The sequence below is a fragment of the Merops nubicus genome, unplaced genomic scaffold (genome assembly GCF_000691845.1).
Source record: "Merops nubicus isolate BGI_N331 unplaced genomic scaffold, ASM69184v1 scaffold455, whole genome shotgun sequence".
Taxonomy (NCBI): domain Eukaryota; kingdom Metazoa; phylum Chordata; class Aves; order Coraciiformes; family Meropidae; genus Merops; species Merops nubicus.
The window spans coordinates 34,593-59,280 of record NW_008611407.1 but is presented as its reverse complement, the minus strand read 5'-3'; the positions used below and the strand labels follow the sequence as shown (position 1 = coordinate 59,280).

Genomic DNA, 24,688 nt, shown 5'->3' with positions numbered 1-24,688 from the left:
ATTCCAGTTTTTGGGTGTACTCATGGTGTTCTGAAGGCTGCAAACCTTTGGCGGTCCCAGAGCTTGTGTGTGACACTCTCCAGGTTCTGTGTGGATTTCCAAACCATCATGAAGCCTTCAGCTGCAAAGGGTGCAGCTTGTCATGGACTTGTACACCTTGGAGTAATCCATTGTGTGTGGTTCATTGGTGGCATTTGTGCTGGTAAAAATCACCCCTTCAGCTCTAGCTTATGACTCCCAACCTGCAATGCAGCCTTATTTTACTTCTGTGACTTTCTTAACAAGTTATTGCATCATCCCATAATCGTCCTGTAAGTGGCAGATGAGGCAGTGCAGGGAGACAGGTGGGTGGCTGTGGATGCCTCTGGGTATTCTGGAGTTTTCGTGCAGCTTGTCATGGACTTGTACACCTTGGAGTAATCCATTGTGTGTGGTTCATTGGTGGCATTTATGCTGGTAAAAATCACCAGGAGTTTTCAGGTAAGGATTTAGTGAGGTGATGGATTTTGGTATACAGAACACTGACTTATTTCCTTCTGGGTTTTCAGGACACAGAAATAGGCACCTGTAAGAACAGAGCCAGCTGGAATCCTGCATTTCACAGAGAATGGATGGGGAAAAAGGGTTTTAATGGGAGAATATGTGGGGGTAGAAGGTAGGAGGAGAGTTTATTCTCGTTGGCAAGGTGAAAGTGGCTTCACACACTACTCAACTTTGCCCTGGGAGTAGAGTAGTCTCTTATTTCTTCTAGACTGTGGAAGACTTTTGTTACATTAACATTCCTCAAGCTGTACAAATACAGAAATCCCTAAAGATATATCAGTTATGGTAACATAGGGGAAGCATTCTCAAGTAGTGTCATAGACAAATCCTTAGCTAAATTGTCTGGGTAATTACATGCTCGAAAATATAGGAAGTTTTTGTGGACTTTGCTGCTAATAATTTGATTTCTGCCAGCAGGTTTTGGAGGTAATTAGGACATAAGCTTTCTGTCTCGAGAGCATATGCTGGCAGAATGGATAGAGCATTGATACGTTGAGTTCTCAGCCCTGAAAGAGCTTAGCATGTGTAATAGGACTTAATGAATGAGTTTTCCAGGGCATGTAGAGGGTGGAGGTTCTGCTGATCCTGGGATTCAGGAGCTGTTGGGTTCTGCTCCTTGCAGTGCCCCCTGCACGCTCTGTTTTCAGGGCTCTGCCTTTCAGAGCTCCTCCACGTGTGCTTGCTGCCATGAGTTCTGCTCGTTCTTCCCAGTGGATGGAAGAGAAGGGTTTAGTGTGATGCTTCACAGACCTCCAGTGAAAGCACTTGCACTGTTTCTTGGCTGATTTTCCTCTGGGTAGATGATTTCAAAATCAAAAGGCTTCTTGCTTCTGCAACTGTGACGCAGCAGAGACGAGCTGTGTGCTGCTTCCCCAGGGGGAGCTGGTGCAGTTCCTGCAGCTGCACGACTGAATTACCTTCTGAGAGGAGCTGGAAGGTGAGACCAACAAAAATTTCACAAGCCATAATCTTTCCTCATCTGCCACTTAGTTGAAAAGAAGACGTGGCAGTCTCCACAGTTCTGGTTTGGTTTGTGGGGTTTTTTAATGCTGAAAATACTCTGATCTGATAAATATTTTGTTATTCTCTTGTTACGTTGCTCTAATAGCTAACAGAGGAAGCCAGCATTAAACTGTCAACCTCATAGCCATGGGTTAGCCTCAGGGGCAAAATTATACATTTCTATGGCTTTCTGACACCTTTGGGTGCAAACTACTCCTTTGTCTTTTATTTAAGACTGTCTTCACTTGGAGAAACACCCAAGAGCCAGTGGCTGCCAAAGGATTTAGACTTAGCATTTCAAGTCTATCACCAGCTTTTCAAGGACAATTACTTAAAAAAACCCCCCAAGCCCCAACTTCAAAGATTCTAGCCCTGCTGCATCCTCATCTTTGTGGCTAAACAGTCCATAAATGACTAGTTGAATCTCTTTTCAGCCTGCAAGCCTGTTGGTCTGGGAGTGTGACTGAAGCTGAGCCCAAATAGTTTGCAACTATGGAAAAATCTCTCTTGGCTGGCCCTTCAGTAGCCATTGTTCCTGGTAATGAGAGGACAGTGTGAACTTAGGCTGCATGCAGGAATGACCTCATTCAACATCCTGCAATTGTTCCTGGGGTGAGCTCAATTGGGCACAGGAGGGATGTTGTCCTGAGGGCCCATCTCTGAGCTGGTGAAAGCTCTGGGTCTGTGGTGGCTGGTCTGTTATGTTTCATCAGTGTTACTGAAAGCAAAGCTCAGCAGTTGATGTAGAACAAAGCAACAATTTGCTTGTTAATATTTAAGAAGCTGTGATTTTATTCACTTTTCATCAGCGTGAGTAGTGCTTGATTTGCAGGTAAATTGTGCCTTTTGTTGGAAAAAGCCCAGTGTTGATGTCCTTTCCCTGCAAGGTTGTCTTGTACTAGGCCATTTCCTGCATTTGCATTTCATTTGCATTTGTAGGCTGAATCACTTAGGTTGGAGGACTTATTTTTGACTGGAAACTGAAGCCTCAACAAGACCTTCGTGCCCATTCCTGCAACCTGCTTCACAGAAATGAAAGAAAATTGCTTCACACTGTTTGCACATTTGAAACTCTGGGAGATATTTCCTCCTTTCTACTATTCCACTTGCTTGTCTAGAAATTCTCTGAGTCACTGGATGCTTTGGTGTATTGCAGTGTGAGATCCATGGTGTTAGGTGTTGGTGGATGATACCTTGGAGTGAGAGGAAGGCAAGTGAGAGCAGATAGCCCAGGAATGACCCAGCAGTGAGGCTCCCTGCACTGGCAGTAGCACAGACACCAGCTGCCAAAGTTTTCTGCATTGTAGTTAAACTCATGCCACACAGCTGTCAGAAGCAGAATATGGGTGCCTTGGGAAGCTCACGAGTCAGTTCCTGTGACACACACTTTATTTCTTTAGAGGTGTCTTAATCAGGGTTCACCAGAAGCCAGCAGGTCATGTGCTGGTTCATTCCTTTATGAAAACACTCTGGAGTTAGTGGTTTCTGCAGCAGGCCTGCAGGGAGGTGAACGTTTAACAGGTAATCTTCATGGGAATAGAACATGAAGCATCTGCTTGTTTCCATACCAGTGTTCATGTGCTGCTGCTCCCTGAAGGATGGAGTAAGGAGTCTGAGTGAAGCCTTCTGCAGGACTGGGAGGGAGGGACCCCTCACAGGTCACCAAATCCAATCCACTCTTATCATAAGGATCCTGTCGTACCATCTCTGGGCTTAATCATTTGACTTATAAGCTCATTGAACTCTTCAAAAATAGAACACCAGGCCATTTATTTTCTACTTCTAGTCTAAGCAGGGAAGTCTCTTTGTGGAAGGCTCAGCTTGAGGCTGTGAAGTATCAACAGGGAGAAACCAGGACTAGCCCAAACACGTGCAGGCTTCTAGGAAGGGGAGAAAAAAAGTTTCATCCTGTTTAATTTGTTTATTTTCCCACCTTAGAGATAAATCAAAACTGTGTGCTAAAAGCTGCCTCTGACTCTAATCTGCTCCATCATGTCTGAGTCAGATGCCCAGAAAGGACTTTGCAACTAAATCTATTTAGTTGCATTGCTGTAGGAGAGGGCACTTGTAAGCAGATTAGCCATAGCTCAGATACTATGTCAACTGCCTGACCAAAGGATATCTTCCTTATCTTAGCTGTGCCTAGGCTTATTAGTACTTAATTGTTAATTATAACTTGTCAAACTTATTGATATCCAAACCTAATAGTTGTCATACGACATTTGACTGTTTTGTGTGAAGAATTGTGGCTTTCCAGCACTGCTCCTGAGGAGGTTTAAGCATCATGATTCTCAGCCAGGTTCTGATCTGTTCAATAGGCTTCCCAAATTATTTACTGCAAGAACTTATTTAACTTGCATACTCTCAAAGAATACTCTTTATAGTTGTTAAAAGAGCTGTAAAAGTCAGTTGGAATATATGTTGTCTTTCATAAATAATATCAAGAAGATCTTAGAGTGGAAGCATGTGGCTGCTGACCTCCTGTAGCTCTTAACTTCACAGATGGCTTTAAGGTTTTACTCATGCAAACCTGCAGAGTAATTCAGTGAATGGAGTGTGCATTCAGCATCTTGGATGTGGTTTTGGGAGCTACACTCCTACCTTGTGCTCCTAGAAACATCTGAGATCCCAGTTTGATCCTTTGCTGCATCTGTCCTGGGTGGCATTGAAAGGTTTTTAAGTCATGATGGTAGAGCTGTCAAGTCTTGGGTCACAAATGAGATGTGCAGCACTGACTTGGAAAGGAACCTAATGAAGTTCAACAAGGACAAATACAAGATCCTGCACCTTGGAAGGAATAACCCCCTGCAGCAGTATAAGTGAGGGGTTGACCTGCTGGAAACCAGCTCTGTGGAGAAGGACCTGGGAGTCCTGGTGGACAGCTGGTTAACCATGAGCCAGCAATGTGCTCTCGTGGCCAAGAAGGCCAAAGGTGTCCTGGGGTGCATGAAGAAGAGTGTGGCCAGCAGGTGAAGGGAGGTTCTCCTCCCCCTCTGCTATGCCCTGTGGAGGGCACGTATGAAATGTTATGTCCAGTGCTGGGCTCCCCAGTTCAAGAGAGACAGGAGCTATTGGAGAGAGTCCAGTGGAGTCTCCAAAGATGCTGAGGGGCCTGGAGCATCTCTGTGCTGAGGAAAGGCTGAGAGCCCTGGAGAAGACTCAGAAGGGATTCTATCAGTACTTCTCAATATCTAAAGGGTGGGTGTCAAGAAGCTGGGGCCAGACTCTTTTCACTGGTGCTCAGCAACAGGACAAGGGGCACAAACTGGAACCCAGGAAGTTCCATCTGAACGTGAGGAGAAAATTCCTAGGTGGGAGGGTGCCAGAGCCCTGGAGCAGCTGCCCAGAGAGGTTGTGGAGTTTCCTTCTCTGGAGAGGTTTAAAACTCACCTGGCTGTGATCCTGGGCACCCTGCTGTGGGTGGCCCTGCTGGAGCAGGGGGTTGGATGAGATGCTTCCCAGAGGTCCCTTCTGACCCCACCATGCTGGGATTTCTGCCATCACACCGAGCAGCAGAGTGGAGCTGGGGTGCCCTGTTGATGGGAGGGTCTTGAAGCCCTTGCAGTCATCTCCCAGCCTGAGCTGTGGGGCTGCTCTGCCCACGAGTGTGGCCCTGATGCATCTGTTGGGTGAAGGAACATGCAGGACCCTGCTCCCTGGTGTGACCTGGCACATGGCTGATGGTCACATGGACACTGGAAACAATACCTCAGCCACTCATTTTAATTGTCTTTTGGGCTGATGGGCAATAGAAACGCCCTCTGCTACCCTGAAACCCCCTCGAGTCAATTCTTGCATTCATTTTTTGGCACCTCTGAGTAACCAGAAACTTAAAATGCCTTCTGTGAGCAGCTTGTAGGGGATGGAAGGGTGTTCTGCTGTGTGGGGCTCTCATCCCTTCTCTGGAACTTGGGACTCATCTAGAGGAAAGCAAATGATTCTGAGCCACAGCTTAGATGCAGCATTTCAGGAGCATGCATTAGCTGAGGACCAGCACTGACAAAGCACTAACAAGCTCCCATCCTAGAGCATATAGACTTGGATAAATGCCAGGAATAATGTGTTTCCTTTCATTTTCAAGATTATGGAGAGCTTTCCCTTTTGGGCAGGTGGGGTGGGGGGGGCGTGAAGAAGGAGGAAATGAATTTCACTCTGAAAGTGGGAAATGAGAGCAATTAATCTCTGCAGCGGCGTGTAGGCAGGAGGGACTAGCTGTTGCATGACAGGCTGCTCTCAGAACTGGAAACCAAGTAGGCTGTTTGTGCCTTTTTATGTCCTCGTCCCAGTTTGCTTTAGGACAAGAGCATTTACCTCCTGATGCTTATTTTTGAACTTTATCCTGGAGGCAGTGTTCACATTCCATTCAGTCTTTTACAGCAGCGAGAAGGGAGAATTAGTCAGCTGGTCTTTGTTTTTATTTCCCTGACTCTTGAACGGGGTCCAGGCTCGCTCCTGAGGTTTTTCATCTGGATCAGGCTGAATCAAACAGATTTTCTCGCAACTGAAAACCCTTCAAAAGTTGCAAAAGGTTATGATAACCCAAAGAAGCTGAGCTCCCCCAGTTTGGGGGCTGGGATGGGGAGGGTGGGACAGGTTTCCTGCAGCCCCCTTTGCATTCAAGTGGGTTTGTAAGACATTTCTTTAAAAACAAAACAAAAAACATGAAAGCTATCATGTTTGTGCCGTAGCCGAGCGTGCCAGGATGCTGTTGCTAAGCTGATGCATGCTGAAGCTGGCATGAAAAGTGGTTTGAGCAGACCCTACCCTGAGGAGTTGAGTCCCAACCCTTTCTCCCCTGTATAGGAACAAATCAATTATTCGAAGGAGGCAGTGTTGTCTCTCGGTGCTGTTGTGTTGCTTTTTGAAAACGTTTTGTAAGTTAGTCCTTAAGTGGGATAATTGCTTTCAGCATTTGCAAGTTAAATGAAGAAAGCTCTAATTAGATTTTATAAAGTGGCTTAGCATGTTGAGAAGGCTTTTCATAAAGTATACTGTGTATTCACTCGGCGTTGCACAACTGAATCCCGTGTAGCACTGACGAAACCAAAAAAATCCTGTTGGGCCTGAAAGGATTGAGAGCTTGTCCTAGGTCCTCCATTTTATCCATACCCTCTTCCTCACTGTCTCATAATCAACAGGGCATTTATATATGTGTGAGAGAGCAGAGATGCATCAAGAGCAGCCTGTTGGAGCAGGGTGTCAGGGCAGGGAAGGTTGGTGTTGTGGAACACTTGAAAGCAGGGCCCTGGCAGGCCCTGTGGATTCTCTTGGCTATTGTTCTGTGGTGCTCATTGTCTGGCCCTGCTGGCTGGCACGGAGCTGTTTTGTTCAGGTTGGTCTTAGTGCTGTGTGGGCTCCTGGGGAGCAACCCAGAAACAGAACTGTGGCCACACGTAGTGATCCCAGGGCCATGGGGTGGTGTTGGGGGCCATGGGGTGGTGCCCCACGGGTTAGAAACGTGATGTGCTGGTACTGGAGGGCTGGGGTGACTGGCCTGGTGTGTCACTTGCCAGCTGAGTAAGAGCTTAGCCTGGCCACCAGCTTCTTTCTCATGTGCTTTCTGCAGCCCTGCGTGCCAGGAGCTTCCTGATCAAAGTTAAAGAGAGTCCCCAGAGCCAGTGGTTGTTCAGATCGTTTGGGTGCTGTTGCTGTATGTACCTCACTAAAGTCTTTTTTAGCTAAGATGTGCTCTGTTTGGGAAGAAATACCTCCACAAAACGAGTCCACTGAATCTTCAGCTCCATATGTAAAAATGTAGATCCCACGTGCAAACAACTTTGAAGACAGTTGGATTAAACTGGATCTAAAGAATGATAGCTAGTGAGAAGTCTTGTGTTGATTTGGTAAGAGTCCAGGTAACCACAGGAGCAAATGAATAGGAACTGCTCCCAACTGTTATTTGTTATTTTAATCATTCTGATTCTATGATTCTGGGGTTATTTGCCTTCCCTGCTCGAGAAGACCTGGGCTTGTTTAATCTTCTTGTGTGGTTATCAGTGTACAGGTAAAACTGTCCTTATTAGCAGCAAATCAGTTTGGGAGCAGCACTTACAATGTTTACAGGAGTAGCAAGTAAAAAAAATACTTCTTGTGCATCTTATCTTTGGTGATAAGGCCCAAATTTTAATAAGGGTGTAGAGATCTCTAGTAAGATCCACTCACCTTGGGATGTTAACCTGGGGATTAGCAACCAGTCTGCATCCTGGCAAGAGAGGACAAAAGGTGCTTCTCCTACTCTAAACATACTTGATCCCTTCAACTGTAGGTTGAGTCATGTCTGGCATGGTCAGTTGTTCTCACTTGTTGCTTCTAAGGGGTCAAGTTCTTTGACTGCTGGTGGAATCCACAAGCTGCTTCCCATTTGAGTTTGGTGGGTCACTTTCTCCATGCCCAGCTGTGACAATGTGCTCTGTGTCTAAACAACAGGCTTGCTGTTACATCCTCCTGAAGTACATGGCTCTGGAGGGACATCTGCAGCCGCCCACGGGCCCTTGTCTCACTTCACCACATGTGCCTCCAAGTGTTTGACTCATTTTTGGTGTCTGCCCATATCTGCTTTGTAAATGGACTTGGTGTCCCTCTTGGAAGTCTGTTCATACTACACAGATTTCCATGGTCAAATTGAGTGGCTCTCATGTGACACAGATTTAGGCCTTTCCCCTCATCTGCTTCAAATGTCAAACCAAAGTGTATCACTGTTTAATGGAGTGATTTAGTCAGACTTGGAAACACGTGGACTAAATGGGAATCTTTTGGCAGGTTCCAAGCGATCTTGTTAATGATATGCAGGAGTGTTTTTCCTTGAGAAAAGATTGCAAATTGGATGAAGTTTTCTTAATTACAAGAGAGAGTTCATGCTCTCTGAGACCTGGGAGTCCTGATGGACAAGATGTTCACCAGGAGCCAGCAATGTGCTCCTGGAGCCAAGGCCAGTGAGCTTGGGTGCATTCAGGAGAGTGGCCAGCAGGTCAAGGGAGGTTCTCCTCCCCCTCCACTCTGCTCTAGTGAGACCACATCTGGAGTATTGTGTCCAGTTCTGGGCTCCACAGCTCAGGAGGGAAAAGAAACCACTGGAGAATGTCCAGTGGAGGGCTCCAAAGATGCTGAGGGGCCTGGAGCATCTCTGTGATGAGGAGAGGCTCAGAGCCCTGCAACTGGTTAGCCTGGAGAAGAGAAGACTGAAGGGATCTTGTCAGTACTTAATACTTATCAATATCTAAAGGATGGGTGTCAAGAGGCTTACAACCATCAGCAGCTCTTTAAAAAGGCAGATATTTCTGTCTGGGACATGATGAGCACAAAATCCAAGAAAGAAACATGTTATTTGTGAATTTTTTTGTTTTAACATAGTCTTAGGAGTTGAAGTTTGTGGGTTGTGGACTTTTCCAATGTGGTACCTGTGCTGTTGATTCCAGTGGCTCAAAATGGGTATTGTAGGTGCTGAGGGTCTGAGAATCACATCTCTATTTAGAAAAATTTCAGTTGAGGTTGCAGCTTTTCTTCATGGCATGTCTGGGAATTGCTCAATGAGAGATTTACTCTTGCAAGTACCAAAGACATGATTTGAGCAAATGGAGTAAAATTTGCTTTAGCCCATAGAGCACAGAGAGGTGAGGGAGTGGGGGCAGATACTTAAATCACCAGGTTCAGTTAAAAAATTGCCATGACCTGGCAAAGGGGGGGTCAGGAAGCACAGGTAGGTCTGAACATCTCATCTGGGAGGTCAGTGTGTGCTCTTTGGCAGGGGGGCAGTGACATGATCCTTCAGTGTCCCAGCTGCATGCTAGAGATGGGCTGCTTCTGCTGGGGTCTTTCTTGTGAATCAAGAATTTTGGAATACTTTGGGAATACTGAAATTGGTCCTTTTCATGCAAAGAAACTACTCTGTTTGGAACAGGGTCCTCTGGAAGATGCTGTTTTGTGTTTTCTAGGAGCAAGGAGAAGTATTTGGTGTCCCTCTCAGCTCCTCCCCTGTGACCAAAGGCAATGAATGAGCTGCTGCTGTGTTTCAGGATTTTATGCTCATGTTTCACTTCTTTTTCAGAAAATTATCTTAATTACCACAAAGTAACTAATCCTCAAAGCTTTAATCATTGCCAACATAATGCTTCCTATTTACAAAATATGGACAATTCAGTGCACCTCTTCAGATTGCCATTTGAGTTACTGGAAACAGTTTCCTCTAACTGTTCTTTAATGAAGAAATTGAATTCTACACCACAAGTAGTAAACTCTTATGTAATGCTTCTGTTCATATTTTATCCAATTTGGTGAAGTGTATTCCATCAGCATATTTTAAATTTCAGTAATAATTTCAGTAGAATTTTTTTACATAAATAATACAAAGAAGATTTTTTTTTTTTCCATAAGACAGTATTTGGTAGAACATGGAGCAAATATAGTGCTGTTTATTTGGTGTGACTTGGCTACTTTTAAGTCTTCCAGTAAATAGTGATTTGTTGCATCTTTGCCTTGCAAAGTCTTTATTTTTCAATAGACTTTATTTTTTTTTCTTTTTGGTCTTTCATACTTCAGTTTTCTGCACATCTTCCCTTTCCACATCACTTGAAATATGAGTTTTTTATCTTGGCTTCTAGACTCTCAGAGTTAGCCAGCCAGCCTTCTTCTGGCATCTTCATTTATAAAGTGCCAAAATTACACAAACTAAGGCCAAACAAACAATAGAATTTATTTGTATACAAGTGTGTTTTTTCTTATTGATATTTTGCAAATAAGGCTTGGCACATGTTGATTGCTAGTAGTTTGGAATATCACTCTCATGCTTCGAGATGAGTATGTGAAGGCTCTCAAAATGAGGTTTGGGAAGCAGCAGGGGAAGCCAGGAGCTGTGTAGCCTCACTGGAGAAGTGACTGGGAGTTAACTCCAGCACTCCTGGGTGGATAAGCCTGTAATAATTTGACAGAAGCTCTCTGACTTCTCTTGAAGCTGATAACTCCTGGCAGTCTTGCTTACTGTGGGAAAGGTCTTTGGAGTTGGCCATACCTGGTTGTGAAGGGACAGGGAGTGCTTTTGTTACCTGCAAGGACCCATTATGGGGTATAATTGCTGGTTGAAGTGCCTGCTATGATCTGTTAGAAAACAGCCTATTAATAAAACAGAGGCTCTTCTAATAGAGCACTTCTTAATCTTCTTCCTATGTAGTTATTTATAGGCTGTGACATCTTAATTTGCCTCTCATGTGCATCAACTTCTGTTATTTTAAAAGATCAAGTAGCTTTCCCACACCTCTGAGAATCACTTCTGGAGGAAACGGGCTGTTTTCCAAGGAATCTTACAAGAAAGGCTTCAAGTCATAAGTTGGTTGAGAGAAAGGCACTAAGGTTTTTGCTGGTGTCTTTCTAAAGGACAAAGAAGTTAATGGAATGTCATGTTATAGAGATACTTCTGTATTGATGGGTGATGGAGCCCTGGAGCAGCTGCCCAGAGAGGTGGTGGAGTCTCCTGCTCTGGAGAGATTCCAAACCCACCTGGAGAAGAAACGGGCACCCTGCTGTGGGTGACCCTTCTGGAGCAGGGGGGTTGGACGAGGTGATCTCCAGAGGTCACTTCCAACCCCCACCACTCTGTGATTCTCCAATCCTGTATTTCTCTGATGACAAGCAGATTTCCTTGAATTCTGCAAGGATTTCCAGTTGCTGGCAGCACTTACCTACCCTAGTGAAAGTGGCGTGACCTACGTGGGGTGCCATTAAACACGTTCTCCTCTATTTTTCTGGTTGTTTCCCTTCCTCAGAGTGGCCCCAGTGCCAGGTCCTGCCACAAGATGTGCATCGACATCCAGCGCAGGCAGATCTACACGCTGGGCCGCTACCTGGACTCCTCTGTGAGGAACAGCAAATCCCTCAAGAGCGACTTCTATCGCTACGACATCGACACCAACACGTGGCTGCTGCTCAGCGAGGACACCGCCGCCGACGGGGGCCCCAAGCTGGTCTTTGATCATCAGGTCAGCCACCCTCAGCTCTGCCCTGGGGGAAAATGCTTGGAATGGGTTTTGATGGTGGCCTCCCATGATGGAGAAGTGCTGCCCCAAGCGAGGCTGTCATCTGCTCACAGCTCCTGGGTTTTGATGGTGGCCTCCCATGATGAAGTGCTGCCCCAAGTGAGGCTGTCATCTGCACACAGCTCAATCCTAACAGCTTTGCTGTCTGATGCCACCCACCCCTGGTGATGGAGTCAAACAGAACCAGGAGAATCATAAAAACCTTTGCAAGAGAATTCATTTCAGTAAGACACTTTTTATTAGAGCTCAAAGCATCGTTCCTCTGGCTCTCATCACCCGTTGAGCTGGGTTTGCAGATCTGCCTCCTCAGAGGGAGCTGGGGAACAACTTTCCTGTGGTACCTTCTGCAGAGCACTGTAAGCAGGCTGCTGAAATGAGGCCAGCAGGATCAGGGTGCTTTCAAAATTGGTCATCTTGGGAAAATTTATAGGATGCTTTTGCTTTGTAGAGATTGAACACCTTTTTTTTAAAAGCCACACCCAGCCACGTGTTCATGGTGAATAATTTCTATCCTTACATGGTGCACAGGATGGCTTTTGTGTGCTTGAAAAAAGGTGTTTTGTTCTTAATTGAATTTTCTAAAGCATGACCAAGAAGCAGCACGTCAGTACTCATCCTGAGAGCAGCCTGAGAACAGCTTTAGTGGTGCTGGCTGTTTTGTAACCGAGGCTGCTCTCTGCCAGCACAACACTCCTTTCTGCTGACACCAAAAATTAAAGGCCCGTGTTGTCTGCAGAGCAAAAGCCAATCAGTCTTTTGGTTCTATTAATATCGAATACCAGTCTCCCAGGTGTGGGAGGAGAAGGCAAAAGTAAATTGTCAGCTGGCAGGGCTACTCTGGGCACCTTGTTTGCCTGCTTTTGAAATAGTTTCTTTTTTCCCCCTGCTGTCTCTTAGGAAGGATCGTCCTCCTTGAATTCTTTATCAGTCTGCAGCTGCTCTCCTCTCCCTCAGTACCCTCTGTGATAGCATTTTTTGTTTAACCTTCAAAAATGTGCTGCACTGGAAGTGTTTTGTGTAGGCTTTGCTGAGTAGCATCTCTCTCTTACTCTACTCTTGTCTATTTGATTGGGTTTTTTTTCCCATTCCCCCACTCACCTCCCGGTGTTTTGTAACCCTCTGAGTTCTGCTGTGTCTGAAAACATCCCCTGGAGTCAGGGAGTTGGGTTTGGTTTGTGCTGCAGTGCCTCTCTGGTGTGCCATCACCTGTATTCTACTCCTGTGCATGAACACTTCTGCTGCAGTCTCATCAGAAATCCTTGGCCAGGTTATGCCCCTACTTTTTGTTCAAGGAAGGGGAGTGACAGTCAATGTGGGCTTGGGGTGGAAACTGAGTGACAAGTCACAGGCTGACTTTGGAGTCAGCTGGGTGGTGGTGAGGAAATTAGCAGTGATTTTGAGTCTTCCCCTTGCATAGCCATTGTCAAAGGTGATATTCTTTTAACTTCCTGGGAGAATTGGCTGCAGATCCTGGTGAAAGACTCTGAAATGTTTTTCCATGAAATCAGTAGCTAGAGGCAAGTTATTTTAGATGAAGTGTACATTTAATCTTTTATTTCCCCAAAATCAGCAGCTAGAGGCAAAATTTTTAGGTGAAGGATGTTTAGTCTTGTCTTTTTTCATTATTAAATGATAAGTTAAAATTAGACGTGCTTTTTAAACTCATTTTCTGTGTTTAATACCCATCAACCATGAAGACATGTGTGTTATTTCTGTTCACTGGAGGTCCAGGAGATGTGCAGAGTCTTCTCCAGCTTCCTGGGTATCACTTGCAGGGGAGGGATGTTGAACTTTTAAATCTTAAAGTGTTCAAATCTCAACGTGCTGGCTTAAAACTACCTCTCCTTCTTACAGATGTGTATGGATTCTGAAAAACACATGATCTACACCTTTGGAGGCAGAATTCTGACCTGCAATGGCAGTGTGGACGACAGCAGAGCCAGTGAGCCTCAGTTCAGTGGGTTGTTTGCTTTTGACTGCCAGTGTCAGACGTGGAAACTCCTGAGAGAGGATTCCTGTAACGCTGGCCCTGAGGACATCCAGTCCCGGATAGGACACTGTATGTTGTTCCACTCTGTAAGTACCCACACCAGACTTGGATTTATGATGCCTGACTTGAAGGAGAACATCTGGTTCTGATTTTCCTTGTGAGTTGAAAGCACTTTTAATCTCCTGAGTGGTGTGTTGTCTCACTGGCTTTTATGTTCCTTGACATTCTGATGCTTCTTTGGTAAGTTCAGGAGATACCAATTCAAGTCATGGAGCTTTTATGACTTCAACTGAATAAAATCTCAAGTAAAAGGCAAGGTGAATTTTAAGTAGCTGATTTTGATTGAATCATGGTAAAGACACTCAAAGACTGTGGTTCAATTTCATCTGAATGGTTTTCTTATAAAGTTGGTAGGACAACTTAGGAGCTTCTGGTCTAATGGAAACCCTGTGTGGTTACTGGAATAGTAAACTTGGCTAGTGCAGGGGCTTGCTGGGTGTGTATTGGGGTGCACAGGTCTTGTCTTCCTTCTGTGCTGAGCCACCAGGTGCTGCTTGGTGGCTTGCTAAAAGAGGGGAGATTTTGACCAGATCTAAGGAAGAAATTTTTTACAAGGAGTGTGTTGAGCCCCTGGCCCAGGCTGCCCAGAGAGGTGGTTGCTGCCCCATCCCTGGCACCATTCCAGGTGAGGTTGGATGTGGCTCTGAGCAACCTGCTCTGGTTGAATCTGTCCCTCCTCAGTGCAGGGGGGTTGGAATAGTTGACCTGGAAAGGTCCCTTCCCTCCCAAACCAGCCTGTGGTTCTGTTTTCAGTGGAGCAGGATGGTACTGAGGGCACCAGCAACAAGCAGGTAGGTGTGGTGCGGTGGCAATTCTGCACTGAACTTGTGGCAGCATCTTCATGGTAATAAGTGGAGTTTGTAGAGTTTTGCTGACATAAAATTCTGACTTGTGAGTGGGGAGGAAGAGAATTAAAATGAATATTGTGGCATTCAAGTGTATACGGGTACCACTGATTCAAAACTGACCAGCTCAATCAGTTTACTGAGTTTATTTTTTTCCCTTTCAAATGAAAGATCAAAATTTTAATAGTGAATACCGTGCTTTCAGAGCTCTGTTTTGTTTGTGTTTTGAAAGGCTTTCTAAAATCTGGTGATAAACATATTGCCACACAAAGTTCTTCATGGGTACCCGAGGATTTTTCAATTAAGTGTCCATGGTAAATGTAAGAATAGAGGGTTCTGTAAGCACAGGTCATGGAAGTTTAAATCCTTTGCTGTTTTCTCAACCATTTGAAAGAAAAATAATCTGCCTCTTATGGACTTTCCACTTGGCAAACTTGAAAGAAGTCATAAACCTGTTACTCTTGGCTTGCTGCTTGCCATTTGCCAATTCTGAGTTCAGTAATGTGCTCCTACCTGGATGGTTTCTCTTACAGTCTGTCTTTTGTTCCCATTGTTTTTGTTGCCTTTTTTTTTTTTTTTTAAACAGTGAAGTTATGATCTAGTGGGTTTCAGACACAGAGGCTTTTCAAGGTTAATATGAAAGAATTAACAATGAATTGCTGGTTTAATGTTCTGAAGCTTCATCTTGCTCAGACAGGGCTACAGTACTCAACTACATAGAATCTGCCTAATTACTCTGGAGCTGAAGCTCTGTTGGGTTGGGGTTGTCATCTCATTTCAATCCTGAAAAAGAAGTCTTTACAATTGCATTTGTAAAAGACTTTTTTGGGGTGGTGATGCCAGGAGTCCTTAATGGTTTAGCTCTTGAAGCTGAGAAATCATTCAAGAATCAATATAATCAAGAATGTTCCTGTTAATGGTCACAGCTGACCAACAGATTCCCTAGAGCTTTATAAAGGCATAATTCTTCTTTTTTTTCCTTTTAGAAAAATCGTTGCCTGTATGTATTTGGTGGCCAGAGGTCAAAGACTTATTTGAATGACTTCTTCAGTTACGACGTGGACAGCGACCACGTGGACATCATATCAGATGGCACCAAGAAAGACTCAGGGATGGGTAAGAGTCCTAACGACCTATTAATCTCTCCTTGATGGTAGAAATGAGAAATACACTGTGAAGTAGGTGAAAGGCCAACTTCAGTGCCCTGTGGTGTCAGGTTAGCATCCTTAACTAGCCCTCCATACCCAAGTGAACCCCACAGTATGTAGGTTAAACTTATGCCAGCTCCTCTGTCCCTGCTGTCACTTGACTCTCACCATCTTCAGCACAATACAAATAATTGATGCGTGAAACCACATAGCACCTCAAAAGAAAAAAAAAAAAACAAGCCCACAAAAACAAATCAGCAAAATAGGAATGAAAAATAATCTCCTTTGAAACTCAAGGCAAGACAAGAAAAAAGGCTGAGAACGATATTGTTATTTCAACCAGTAAAAGAGCAATTTTTTTCCTTTCTAGTTTTCACCAAGTGAAAAATGCCAGAAAACAGAAATAATCTGCTTGGTTTGAGATGCAGAAAGGCAGGTAGGATACTCAGAATGGGAGTAGAGGGCCAGAGGTTATTTGGCCTGGCAGGAGCTGACTGGAAAGATGAGACCTGTTGTCCTGTTGATCTTGTCCTAAATTATCAGGGAGGGGAAAAATAAAGACAGGAGGAGGGAGCAAGACTTGAGCCCTGTTTGATTCATATCACTGGGGCTATATACACCAGGATCTATAGACCAGAAACATTATGGCTACAATGCCCATTGAGTGTTTTTTAAAGAACTGATTTTATACCTTTGCTGTGCAAATGACAGAGAAGAATGTTCTTTTTTTTTTCTCAAAAAAGATTTCTGCATGTGTAAGCACATCATTTTTCTGCTGTAAATATCCAAATTTTCAGCAGACAGCTCAGAAGTTGAAATCTGTATTGCACTGTGTGCTATTATAGAAGTTATGAATATTTCTCATTATGTATGTTTAGTCCCCATCTTGTTTTCTCTTCCCTCAGTTACCAAAACCCCAGGAAGCTAATTTATCTGGAATTCAGGCTGCCCTCCTTATTTTGATCACGCTTAATTTTTAGCGAGTAATTTTCCTGAACATTTGAAGTGAATTATTGATGGTTATGAGTTACTGTTTGCTCATTAATTTAGTGATGCCAAGGAGGGGAGAAGAGTACCCAAGCTCTTATCCTCTGGAGTCATTTATTTACTTGAGTGCTTCCAAGAAAGAACCAGCTCCCTTTGTTGACAGTCTCCTTTATTAAGGTGCCTGCATGTTGCCTGATGCTGCTCCACACACACCCACGCACCGTTTGTTGTCCTCAGAGCTTTTAAAGAATTGATTTTTTTTTTTTCCTCATGAACTTGCTAGCATTCTGTCGTTTCACTTTTCTAAAACTACATTTCTTTGTAGCCAGAAGCTGTAGGCTGACACCTGTGTCTTCTCCAGATTAAAAGATAGCCAGCTTGCCTTACAGCTGAAGAAGACAGAGCTCTGCTTCTCGGCACGTCCATTAACTGCAAGGTTCAGTTAAGCAAACGAGACTATAATATTCAGCCCTCCTCCCCATTCCCCCAGGCCTCAAAGTGGTGAATAGTACAATTGGTAAGAAAATGAGTCATTCAAAATAATTCAAGAGTAGATTTTTCAGTTTACTGTTCTCCTGTGTGTCGAAAGTAAACAGATTTGAACGTTTTCCCCTTTGCTTTTGAAGGAAAAGACTGGGATTATTGGCAATTTACCAGGAAGAGAACAAAATGCTTGTTAGGTTCAGACACCAAATGCTGACAGCACTGTTTTCACCCCCAAAAAAAGCAAGTCTTTCCTGTGCTGGTGTTAGGCAGGGATACACCATTTTGATGTGTGTGGACAAAGTGATTCCCTGCCTGGTCGCTGTGAAGTTTTAAGCTGCTCGGTGTGATGAGTCAAGTTGAGGATGCCTGACCTAAATGTTCCTATAAAGTCCCATGATTACATTTTGTTCCTGGCTCGCATGTGGCATTCAGTTCTATTCTTAGCTGAGCTATTTTGATTTTTACCCTTTCTAAAAGAACTTAATTGTGCATTTGTTGAAAATTTCCGTGACGAGCTGTGAGAAGATTTTCAAAAACCAGTAAAATGGATAATTAAGGTTTATGGGTAACCTGAAGTTGTTGCACTTCTATGAAACCGTGGTAATGATGTTTTGTTTTTGCTGCTCTCATTTTCTGGATGAGGTATTTTTGCTGTTCAGTGTTTCTCTGCTCTGAGTTGTGCCTTTCTTGCTGATCCTGGAACAGTTTCTTGTATAGGTGACATCTTTGAGAATATTCGGTGAGAAGTATCACTTAAATTTTTATAGAATGGTTTGGTTTGGAAGGGACCTTTTAAAGATCATCTCGTTCCAACCCCCTGACATGGGCAGGGACACCTCCCACCAGACCAGGTTGCTCAGAGCCTCATCCAACCTGGTCTTGAACACATCCTCTGATGGATTTTTTCCACAGCTTCCCTGGGCAACCTGTTCCAGTGTCTCACCACCCTCACAGTGTAGAAGTTCTTCCTAATTTCTAATCTAAATCTACCCTCTTCCAGTTTCAAGCCACTACCTCTCATCCTATCACTACAAGCTCTGGTAAAGTCTTCCTCCAGCTTTCTTGTAGGCCCCCTTGAAGTACTGCAAGGCTGCAATAAGGTCTCCCTGGAGCCTTCACTTCGCCAGTCTGAACAACCCCAACCCTCTCAGCCTGATCTCCCAGCAGAGGAGCTCCAACCCTTGCAAAATTTTTGTGGCCTGCTCTGAACCTACTCCAACAGGTCCGTGTCCTCCTTGTGTTGGCTCTGTTTGCCAGTGAGAATGGGAGCTTTGTCCAGCTCTTCTTTGCATCCAAAAACCTGGTGCTTCCCTTTTGCCCTCAGAGGAGGGCACTGCAGTGAAATGAGGCCGTGTGGGGTGGACATCTTCCTGCTGCACGGTAACTGGAACGGGCAAGACATCTGTTAGTTCAGCAACACCACCACACTAACAACAAGAGCACCAACAAAAGTCCCCAAGCCCACCGTGTGTATTCCAGAGTGTGCCTCTGGGGCTTACACGTGCCCCTGGAGATGCCACCAGTGGTGGATGCCCTCAGCAGGCTGTGCTGCCAGCCTGCCTGCCTGGCTTTGCACCCAGTCCTGACTAATCACGGGCAGTCATCTCAGGGCCAGGGGAGCTGATGGCAACACTTGTGGTCAAGGTTCCTGTGATAATCCATTTTGGCCCTGACTCAGTTTGGTGTGTCAGAACTGATGGTCAGAGGGAGAATTTCCTTTTCCAGGAGAATTCAGATCATCTTATATCCCTTGGCACCGAGTAGCTTCCAAAGTCAAATGAGAACAAGCTTTTTCCTTTCTTGTGGCTCTGTTTAGTGGTGGAGCAGTTCTTGAGGGCAAACTGCAGATATTTTTTCAGTTGGCAGTGGCTATCCCACATCTCTTGCTGGGCTAGAGCCTGTGGCAGAGGCAGAGCTGGGCACCTGCAGGCCGGCAGCTTTCCTGGGTAAGGACCACGGACAGAGGCGGCGCAGCCCAGTCGGGAACTCCTGCTTTTCCACAGCTCCCAGTCTGCAAAACTTGAATCCAAACAGCACAGCTAGCTCAGCATAGCCAGGGCCCACTCAGACAAGCAATCTGAATATCCCGTTTTGATCATCTTTGTGACACCTGATGTGCTTTGCCCTTGTTCTGTTTAAGGCCCATCTTGCCAGTGTCTCCTGTCCTGGAAGCGTTTTTTGTGGGCCGGGAGCTTTCCTGGGTAAGGACCACGGACAGAGGCGGCACAGCCCAGTCAGGAATTCCTGGTGTTCCACAGCTCCCAGTCTGCAAAACTTGAATCCAAACAGCACAGCTAGCTCAGCATAGCCAGGGCCCACCTCAGAATATCCTGTTTTGGTCATCTTTGTGACACCTGATGTGCTTTGCCCTTGTTCTGTTTAAGGCCCATCTTGCCAGTGTCTCCTGTCCTGGAAGCGTTTTTTGTGAGGGACCTTATGTGCTCTTCACCTTGTAAGGTGCTTCTCTGAATACTTCCCGCTGACAGTGAAGGCAAGAAGAAGAGCAGACAGTCACCAAATCCTAAGGATGCTTTACAGAGCTGACACAGCAGCAGAATTCCATTCAGATTTACTAAACCGACCTGTTTTTGCCAAAATCTCGCGTCGCTCGGGAGGGGACCAAGCGTTGAACGTCGAATTGTTGCTTTTTCCACATGACAACCAAACTGCTCTCCTTAGCTGCTCCTTGGCCGACTGCCAAACGCAGTCTCATCACGAAAAATCCAAGAGGATCATCATTATCTTGCTGTGTCAACAGCTGGCCTGCGTGCTGTCCCCACCACTCAGCAAGGTTTGCTCCAGTCAGGTTCACCGGAGGTGCTGCTTCAGTTTTCAGTGGATTGCAGATTGGGGGATGGAGCCATTTGCTGACCTGCTGCTCTTTTTAAATTGATCTAGCAGGGAGGTGCCAAGTGCTGGTGAATAACAATTTCCATGCCATGTGGGTTTCTCCAGTTTTTTTAATCACGAGGCATCACAAGGAGGGAGGATACTTGCAAGTCACTTGTGGTGGGATTAGCAGCAGCGTGTTCTGAGGAGTCTGTGACTTTGGCACTAAAAGGATGTCAATGAACTTGCTTCCCTTAATTATCCTTCACGAGTCCTTCAGAAGTGGTCTGTAGATTACAAGCTTTACAGTGTTGTTTTGCCAGTGCTGGGCTTCAAAGCGTGTGTAGAACACGCTCTAATGTCCCCTCAAATGTGAGAGATGAGATTTAATTTCCAACTTTCTGTCTAGTCCTATGAGAACAAGACCTGTGAACTCCATTTTATTGCTCTGCAAACTCATCCTCTGTGTAGAAGCTGGTTTTTTTTTTGCTTAGGTACTGGCAGGAGCCAACACTCTGCTTGAAACAACCGTAGCTGTTTGCACACACAAGCCAAAAAAATACTCAGAGTGCTGAAATGATCACTATGATCAAATAAATGCCTGGAAGTAGGCACTGTGGCAGTGGGAACCTATCTGTTCCATGATGAGCAGTCACTTTTGTAGGAGAGCTTTTCCCATGAGTTATATTTAAATGGAAATGTAAAGGGTTACACACATCTTATCAAAGCTTTCTCAGGAGTTACTAGTTGTTTATGTAACGGGCTGCTAACTCAAGGCCTGTGTGCCTGGATGTTGTTTTCAAATCCTGAGGCTGTAAGCTTTTCATTTTTGCTATATAAAAATAAATGTTAAGTATTGGAGGGAGGATTCCAGCTTTTTTATTTTCAATTACTTACTCCCTATCTACACTGGACTGGTTAATGAGATTATGGGGAGGGGAAAAAAAAAAGGCAGTGGCACAAGCAAAGCTTTCTTGCTGGAAGAAAGATTCACTAGAGCCTTCTTGCTCCTTGTGACTTTATTACTCCCAGTCTTAAAACTTAAAAAAAAAAAACTATCCCGAACTATCAGTTCCTCTACACTGGACTGGTTAATGAGATTATGGGGAGGGGAAAAAAAAAGGCAGTGGCACAAGCAAAGCCTTCCTGCTAGAAGAGAGATTCACTAGAGCCCTCTTGCTCCTTGTGACTTTTTTACTCCCTGTCTTAAAACTTAAAAAAAAAAAAACCTATCCCAAACCATCAGTTCCTGCCATGGGTTTGATTTTGTCCCCCGTGCAGAATTAAATTCCCTTTCCCAGGTTTATTTTGTTAGCTAAACATCACCAGTGCTCTCCCCAGCTTTACAGCCCCTGACCATCTGAGTTAGATGCAGCGTGGAGCAGGAGCTGGCTGCCTGAGCAGACTGTGAACCTCTCTTACCCTCTAGTGGAAGTGTCTGAGAGTCACCAGCATTCTCCGTAGACCTTTTGCTCTGTCACTGGTCAGACTTCCTTGGTAAACATCTCTTTTTATGTTTAAAAGTCCCCAGCATCCTCCCTCTTACTGTGTAGCAGCTTGCCTTATTTTCTATTTATTTTCTGGGGCTTGTTTACCCAATTTATGTTGTTTTGTGGGTTTTTTTTGAATTATATTACATCCAAATTTCTAGGTTGGTCTTCCGCAGAAGACTCGATGTCAACTTCATCCAGCCTAAGGCACTACTTAAATATGATTTCTACACAGTTGTTAAGATAGGTCAAAGACTTTATGTAAGTTTTCCTCATCTTAGGCCCTTACTAAATTATTTTTTGGATATATTATTTTTCTAGACGTTCTACATTTCAAACAGTCTGAAGACAACATTGTTTAATAACTGAAATGACTTGACTCGAATTTGATTTGGATTGCAGTTGCTATGGATAAATCCTGTTCTTGCTATCAAGAGTAAAAAACAGAGGCACTGAACTTTGTCAGCTTCTCCCTCTTTCATTATTTAAACAATAATTTCAGCTTCAGGAAATTGAGCATAAGTGAGATACAAAATTTATTGAACAGCATTTCAGGAGGAGGGATGGGACTTCCATGGTCCAGTTTCCTGTGCTTTCTGTATCAGTAGGAATGGAGCAGCTGTGTTCCTCGTGGTGAGAGTAATTTTCATTTCAGTGAGGCTGAGGGGCTGATGCTCTGAAGATTTGTGTGCTGTTCTTCCAAAAACCCAGCACGGTCTCAAAGGTTCAAAGATCCACACAGGGTTGCAAAGACATTTCCCACGTCTGTTAGTATTGCTGATCAAATTTAGATGGCTCTCCTGCCAGAAACGTCTCAAATATGCCTTGAATTTAGTCCTTTTTGGTCAACAATTTAGTCCCTGGCTAGGCAAGCAAACGCATTACATGATACTTTCCAAAAATTAACAATATTTACTCTATAACTGTCTTTTTGTTCTCAATTTCCTTGTTGGGTGACTTTCATAGCACTCATTAGCCTTATTGAAAAACTTCCTTGTGGTTTGCAGCTAAAACAAGGTATGCAGTTATTGTTGTGCCAGCATTGTTCCCTGTGTTTTTCCCCTTGCTTTGCCACCCATTTGCTTAAAAAAATGGATTAATTTTCCTTTGAAACTTCGTGGCAAATTGGAGAGCAGAAGAGTCAGAGTTATGCTGATGAGGGCTCCCCAGGCTCTGCCTCCTAAAACCATAAGCAAGGGTTTTGTCGACAGGACTCTGAATATATTTCAATTCCTACTTAAAATAAATGCTTAATTCTTATATAAACTTTTTTTTTAAGAAATGTTTTGAGGTTTTTTGGCAGCTTTGCTAAACATTTTGGTACGGACTGGAACTGCAGAAAACCAAATGCTGCTCAGAATTTAATTGATGTTTATTACTTCCCTGGCCTACCAGATGAGAAGATCAAAGTACAAGACCAAAACCTATTACAGAATGGGTTTGAAAAATGCCAGTTTTTGGGTTCTTCAACCAAAATATTTAATGGTTTATTACCATAGGGTTTGGTTTCTAGGCCACGTGTACGGTTCGTAGTTAGTTGCAAGGAAGAATTTGCAAAATATAAGAGTTCTGAGAATTTTTCGTGCCAAAATCTTGATGGAAGGCCAGGAACCTTTACCAGCCTTTGTAAACTGACCCAGAAAGAGAAATGAGACAAACAGGATCTGTAAACAAAGATCACGTGCCCTTCACAAATACATTTTGGAAGGATGGTTGCCTAGGGAAACAGGAAATGGGGAATTATACAACAAACAAAAAGGACTGCCAAACAAATTTGCTGACCTTTTTTCGGGGAATTATGATGAAAACTGCTGGAATCCACAGTATTTCACCATCTTTCTAAATCTGAAGGTGGAACAGAAGAATAGCTTGGTAATTACACAACTATTTAGAAAACAAAAAAAAACCCTCCTTGACATCTCCGTCCTAAAGGCAGCGATGGGAGGTTGTGAGCTACATTGTCTTGAGTTCATCTTGATTTGTTTGTTTCCTAGCTTTTGCAATTAAGCTTTTGGAATCCATGCTTCGTTTTACAGATGAGAGAATAACAAATTCACTCCTCTTGTATCTACAAGGATCATCTAGCTCTATCACGAGGCAGTTTCATCCTCGTTTCTGGGCTGGTATCTCTCAAATAGCTCTGCCCATGCCTTTCCCTAGGAGACAGTGGCTCTCAGAGTGGTTTGTGTGCTTTCCAGGAGTCACAACTATGAAGGGATGAAGAGAATTTGCCTTGGACTTGTCCTCAGCAGGGAAGGAGTCAACCTCTGGGTGATGTTTCTTCCTCTCCTGCCCCTCACCCTGCTTTTGGAGGGCATGTGCAAGAAGGAAATTGTTTTCTTGGCTGCTTCTGTCCGCCTCCTATTTTGAGTTGTGGCATTTCAGTTTTGAATTGTGGTAAATGACAAGATGGCTGTGGAGGAGAGGTCATGGAAAATACCAGCTTGGGATCACTCAGTCCCAAGTTCTGGTTTTATACAAAAGATGACGAGGTGAAAGTAATAAGGAAGGAAATGGTTGAGCTAGGTAGGGAGGTTAAACTTGGATCTCTATCCCAGAATACTAAAGAGTGAAATGTCAGGCTTGTACCATGGATATTAGAAAAACTGCTGGATTGCAGGGTGAGGGAAGTAAGTTTGTCTGATGCTTGGATGCTTTCCTGTGCCCTGTGTTGTTTTCAGTGTGTAACTTGTCTGTTTTGTTTTTTGTCAGTTCCAATGACAGGCTTCACTCAAAGGGCTACCATTGATCCAGAACTGAATGAAATCCATGTCTTGTCAGGGCTCAGTAAAGACAAGGAGAAAAGGGAAGAGAATGTCAGGAATTCCTTCTGGATTTATGACATTGTGAGGAACAGCTGGTAAGTCAATAAAAGAGGTGCTATTTCTGACATTCACACTGACTTTTAGAAAGGAATCCTACACGATCCTGTCTCCCAGGTAACTCTCTGACCTCATCTAATCATGGAACAGTGGTGCTGAACACAACTGAGGTCCCTTGGGGCACCTCTTTTCCCCACGCTCTCTACAGCCACCATGGCAGTAAGTGAAATGAGGGAGAGAAATCCTGTGAACTTCTTCACTGGAGGCAGGTGGGAGGAGATGAGGGGAAGTAACTCAGTCTAAGTTTTTCCTGTAGGAAATATTTGAGGTCAGGATTCATCATCAGTGCAGCAAATTTAGTCAGATGTGAGTTAATAGCAGCATACATGGTACTAGTCATTAGAACCCAAGGAAACTGGTCTGTGACCTGTAGCTCTACTGTGTCCAAGCCTGTATTCTCC

At 44.3% G+C, this 24,688-nt stretch overlaps 1 protein-coding gene across 1 annotated transcript in view; it reads left to right on the top strand.

Annotated features, from left to right (window-relative positions):
- MKLN1 (muskelin 1, intracellular mediator containing kelch motifs) overlaps window positions 1–24,688 on the top strand; it is a gene marked incomplete at its 5' end in the record, with an annotated part of 85,152 nt that overhangs the window by 42,769 nt on the left and 17,695 nt on the right. The window contains 4 exons of the mRNA XM_008941195.1: window positions 11,301–11,513; window positions 13,425–13,646; window positions 15,452–15,581; window positions 24,118–24,265. Coding sequence (XP_008939443.1) covers window positions 11,301–11,513; window positions 13,425–13,646; window positions 15,452–15,581; window positions 24,118–24,265 — 713 coding nt within the window. The remainder of the gene's footprint in view (window positions 1–11,300; window positions 11,514–13,424; window positions 13,647–15,451; window positions 15,582–24,117; window positions 24,266–24,688) is intronic.